The sequence below is a fragment of the Sinocyclocheilus grahami genome, unplaced genomic scaffold (genome assembly GCF_001515645.1).
Source record: "Sinocyclocheilus grahami isolate Dianchi unplaced genomic scaffold, SAMN03320097.WGS_v1.1 scaffold164.1, whole genome shotgun sequence".
NCBI lineage: Eukaryota > Metazoa > Chordata > Actinopteri > Cypriniformes > Cyprinidae > Sinocyclocheilus > Sinocyclocheilus grahami.
The window spans coordinates 265,683-271,682 of NW_015505343.1; the positions used below are offsets into that span (position 1 = coordinate 265,683).

The window sequence follows — 6,000 nt, forward strand, 5'->3', positions numbered from 1 at the left end:
ATGCATTTAGCGGAACCCACAGGACATTTGACTTAGAAAGCCCTATGAAACGTGGAAGATGCAATGTAATTTATTTTTTCCCCCAGAAAATTCTGGCACAGGCACAGTTTTGTTCCAATGAGCTTGTAAACGGCGCTCAGAAAAAGACAAACAAGGATGCCATGTGCATATTCTATTCAGATGCATTAAGACATTTTCACACAGCTTGTAATCAAACAAAAAGCGCCAAGTTTGAATAGTTGGAAGTGCAAAGTTTGTAGAGCAGAGGAGATATTCAGATATTTAACCAAAAAAATAAAAAAGGACTATTCCTCATGAACAGCTGTTTGGCTTCAAACTTGAAAATATACCACTGAACCCTCATATTGTGTTCAAGTCATTTTGACCTGGAGAGGATTTTCTTTTTTCTGAAAATGCTAGTTTATGTTATAGCATTGGACTAAAACTTACTGACTTTGCCCACACAGGGTTTAACAACTTCACCAAAAATCAATCAAACAGTCAAAAAAATATATTTATTTTCTTTGGAAATAATTGATCGTTGGCCTCATTGTTTTTTTTTTGTTTTTTTTTCAATCAAAAACTGAGGTGGATAAGCTCAGATCAATAAGGCCTACGATCAGTCAGCTCTAAACTAAGAAATACAAAACCTGTGCTAACAGAAAGAAAACGAGTTAACACAAATATACGCAACCCAAGATTTGGGGATAATACAGCAAAATGAGAAATTTACAAACAAGACCGATTATTTTTGACTGGGAACACCAAATTAGGTAAAAGATTTTCAGCACAGAGCAAGGGTTGCATCATACCACCTACTTTTATGGAGATGTTTGGTCTTTTTCTGAGCTTTTTAGAGAACCAGAGGTAAATATGATTTTTGCAGAGCAGGAAATCTACTTAAAGGTGTTTTGTTTTTTTTTATGTTGAGGAAATGATGACATAATTCATATGTGTACTATTGTGTATTATTCCTTTAATACCATGCCAGTTAAGACTAAAACTAACAGCAGAAAATGATTCTGGAAGAATTAAGTCATCCAGCTTACATACGCCAGCGCTAAAGCCAGTGCTTCTGAGTCATAGATGAATTTCATAAACATCCTTGAGGGTCAGGTGCGCTAAAAAGTGGGCTGTGCCCTCCCTGCCAGAAATAGATAGGCTAATGGTGGCACGTTATGAAAATTAATCTAGCCAACCTTTGTGCTGCCTTCTGCTTCTGCATCACTAAAAGCCCCTGTCAAAACGTCAAATCGAATTAACGATCGGTCGTGTCAGGAGAGGGCTGGGTTTGGCCGCAGCCCATCTCATGTCTTCTTCTTCCCGGAGCCCCGCAGCTTGTTTTAGCGCTGCTGGATACATCGCCTCCAATAGCCATCAGCGGCACCTACCACCTGATCTATAATTTCATAAGTGTGTAGAAATGGCCTTGTCCCGAGCCTCATATAATCAATCAAAGCCCCTGCTTGCTCACACACACAAACACACACACGACTGTGTAACCTGTAGCGCGGCGTGTAATAACATCCCTAAAAATAAGGCAGTAATTGATTTTCCTAGCTGTCAGTCTCCCTGGTGAGAGACTTTGAATATCGCATCACCACGTGGCGGCAGATTATTATTATAACAGACCGATTTCCCTCAAGGATTCCCTACGATCAACTCTGCAGAAAAACGGCAGAGGTGAGAAAAGGAAAAAGAAAGATAACCAGAAAAAAAGGAGCAGCGCATAGTAACTTAACAATACCGAAAAGGGCAACGTGGGAAATATGAAAACCTTTCAAAAACAAATATGGACAAAACGCGAGCAGGGTTTAGCGAACGCCGTGCAGCCGGCCAACACTTATCTCCCTGCGTTGCTGCCGGCTTTCCTGCCTCTGAGGGCCCGAGGTGGTAGACGTAAATGAGCGGGGCCCAGGAAAGCCTGCTGTGTTTGGGGCAGAGCTGGCAATGTGTTGGGCCCGCAGCCAAAGCCTGATTCCCAGCCCATAGTGGAGAGTGTCAGAGACAAGACAAGCGCTTAGAAATGGAGTTCAGATGTTGCTTTGAGTGGACGCAGGCTTATTGTCATCGCAGGGCTTCAGCGATGCTTCTGCTAAAGACGGCATTGTGCCTATTGTTACATTTCAATTATGCAGCATCATCAACAAAGGCTTGACAACAAAGTTTGTTTGTTTTATGGCTGTATAGTGTGAAGGCCGGTCCAAACATACATTTTAAGGGCATCTTTTTTTCTTTTCTTTTTAAAGGGGTCATCAGACGCCCATTTTCCACAAGTAATGAAAAGTCTATAACTTACTTTGGTTCAAATTTCTCAAATGGTGTGTAAAAAACACCCTTTTTACCCAGTCAAAATCAACTGTTTTCAGCACGCCGTTCTAGTCCATGTTGCTTTAAATGCTAATGAGCTCTGCTGACCCCGCCCCTCTCTTCCGTGGGTGACGAGCCGTTCTCATGATACCGTTTACTTTAGCCACGGAACTTGCTAACTAGCACGTTATTAGGAAAGGCGATTTGCAAAGATTCATAAAAAACCCTTATACTTACTTCTTCTGTAGATGAAGCTGGATCACGAATGATTGGCGCAAACATAGACGCATTTAGGCAGATCGGGGATCAGCGCATTCACATCAAAACGAAAGTAACGTTAATCCTCTGCGTCTTCAGCGGTTCAGATGTCGGGAGTAAATGACGACTGCTATGTTCATTATTACATCCAACAACAAAACACCTCAATCGCTTAATCGGAGACATTCTGCACCGGAGTCGACACAATGGTGGACTGCTGACACCTCACTCAGGGCAGGTCTAAGGTAAGACGGCCTTGTCAATCAACTATCGTGGGAGGGGCCTGTACAGAACTACGTCATTCTGACAAGAACCTCAGAACAGCCTGATTTGAGAAAGGGGATTTTAAAACGGGTGGATTTTTATCATTATAGGATGGATGTGTACACACACTGCCAACACACATTTATGTTCAAACAACAACAAAAGTGAATTTTGCATCCGATGACCCCTTTAACATATACAGTGTATTGGCTGAAAGTGATGTCCAGCCTAGGAAAAGGAATCTTTGCTCTTTATTCAAACATTTTATTATTAAGGATGTTATAAGCATATTGCATAGTTGTGCTTGGAGCGTAAATCTAACGTATGTGCTCAGTTGTTTCATTGGTAATAATGTGATGAAACTAATTCTGCCATAAAAAGAAATAAATAAAAACATAAAAAAATAAACACACACATCACACACAAAACGTATTGAGTACTGCCCTGGAAAATGGCTTCTGTAATCAAAAACAAGGAGAATCAATTAAATATTAAGTATATTCTTGTATTCAGTGTATGCTTTATTTCCTGCGAGCTTGTTGCTTTTCTCACATTTTGTACATAGTAAAATAATTAGCCCTGTGTAACGATTAATCGTGATTAATCGCATCCAAAATAAAAGTTTTTGTTTACATAATATATGTACTGTATGTATACTGTGTATATTTATTATGTATATATAAATACACACACGTGCATGTATATATTTCAGAAAAATATGTTATTTTATATATTAAATATATTTATTTATAATATAAATTATATTAATATGTACACACACTGCCAACACACATTTATGTTCAAACAACAACAAAAGTGAATTTTGCATCCGATGACCCCTTTAACATATACAGTGTATTGGCTGAAAGTGATGTCCAGCCTAGGAAAAGGAATCTTTGCTCTTTATTCAAACATTTTATTATTAAGGATGTTATAAGCATATTGCATAGTTGTGCTTGGAGCGTAAATCTAACGTATGTGCTCAGTTGTTTCATTTGTAATAATGTGATGAAACTAATTCTGCCATAAAAAGAAATAAATAAAAACATAAAAAAATAAACACACACATCACACACAAAACGTATTGAGTACTGCCCTGGAAAATGGCTTCTGTAATCAAAAACAAGGAGAATCAATTAAATATTAAGTATATTCTTGTATTCAGTGTATGCTTTATTTCCTGCGAGCTTGTTGCTTTTCTCACATTTTGTACATAGTAAAATAATTAGCCCTGTGTAACGATTAATCGTGATTAATCGCATCCAAAATAAAAGTTTTTGTTTACATAATATATGTACTGTATGTATACTGTGTATATTTATTATGTATATATAAATACACACACGTGCATGTATATATTTCAGAAAAATATGTTATTTTATATATTAAATATATTTATTTATAATATAAATTATATTAATATAAATATAGACATGTAAATACATTTAAATATTTTCAAAATATATACTGTATGTTTGTGTATTTATATATACACACATAATAAATATACACAGAACACATATATTATGCAAACAAAAACATTTATTTTGGATGTGATTAATCGTTTGACAGCACAACAAAATAATACATATTTTAGAAGAAAATAATAATAATTATTATTATTTTATTATTATTATTATTTTTTTTATTTTTTTTATCTTGTAAGGTCATTAACAGCAAATATTAAGAAATATCCTCTCTGGACATTACTTTTGGCCACTATTGTACATATGAATATACACTACTGGTCAAAAGTTTTATTTATTTATTTATAATCTTTTTATGCTCATAAAGGTTTGATTTACTTCATCAAAAACACAGTAAATATAGCAATTTTGTGAAAATGTATTAGAATTTAAAATAGCTATTTTCTATGTGAATATATTTTGAAATATAATGTATTAATTCAAATAATTCAAAGCTGAATTTTCAGCATCATAACTCCAGTCTTCAGTGTCACATGATCTTCAGAAATCAGTATAATATGCTGCTTTGCTGCTCAAGAAACATTTCTGATTATTATTAATGTTGACAACAGTTGTGCTACTTCATATTGATATTATATTATATATAAACCCATATTTCTATTTACAATTGCTGCTATGCTGTTACCCATCTTTGTGAGAGGGAAAAGAACATCTGCCTAGAAACAACATTGCTAATTATTTGAGAGACAGGAAGCCAAAATGAGAGTAACTAAAAAACAAAACAAAACACCATCCCTTTCATTCAGTCCCTCACTAAGGGCCTCCATTTAGTCCGCAGCCCAAAAAAACTCCATTATCAGGTTGGTTCCTTCCCTTCAGAAGCACAAAAGAAACAAACAATCCATACGTGATCAATTTAATGTACTGTTATAAAAGCTCTCAACCGTTTACACCAATGACATCTAAGAGCTTTCCCAGAACTTTTACCTCCCCGGACCCCATTTACTTAATTAGACAGTTTGCTAATTTCCTGGGCAGCGGTGGTTAATTGCGAGGCTTTTACGGGGATCGGGACGCAGCCGCTCACCTCTCCTGCTCCAGCCTCATTCTCTGCGTCTCCTCCTCAGTGGCCTGAGCTTCCTTCATCTTGCTCTTGCTGGACCCCTTCCGCTCCATCTTGTCCCCTTGCCTCTCGTCTTTGCGATTTTTGCTGAACCTGTGTCAGTGGAGACAGAGTGTGGGATGAATTCAGACGGACTGTTTGTGTTTAAGGTGGTTTCTTTTTTTCAATAAGAGCACTGACATACCTAAAGGAAATTAAACTGTCAGAATATTTGACATGTCAAGGAGAGGAACGACCAGGTATGACAACATATCCCTTCACATTTCCACAAAAAGACTGCAATATAAAAAGTATCATCTTATCTTTAATAAGAAGTAGCAGGTATCTTATATAACACTTCTTTATGCATGTTTCTAAATGCATTGAAATAAAGTTGCACTAGAAACGCCTGTCAATAATAAAGCTATAATAATAAAACTGGAAATTGAGCAACAGTGCAGCTTTATGGAATCAATTCCAACTTATTTCACCAGTAAACAATAAATAAATAAATAAATCCATCCATACATCTCCTGTCTGTCTGTCTGTATATTTATCTATCTATCTATCTATCTATCTATCTATCTATCTATCTATCTATCTATCTATCTATCTATCTATCTATCTGTCTATCTGTCT

The 6,000-nt window shown here is 36.3% G+C and overlaps 1 protein-coding gene across 1 annotated transcript in view; it reads right to left on the reverse strand.

The window, feature by feature from the left end:
• pard3aa (par-3 family cell polarity regulator alpha, a) overlaps positions 1-6,000 on the reverse strand; it is a 515,464-nt gene that overhangs the window by 106,485 nt on the left and 402,979 nt on the right. The window contains exon 19 of the mRNA XM_016282712.1: positions 5,347-5,475. Coding sequence (XP_016138198.1) covers positions 5,347-5,475 — 129 coding nt within the window. The remainder of the gene's footprint in view (positions 1-5,346; positions 5,476-6,000) is intronic.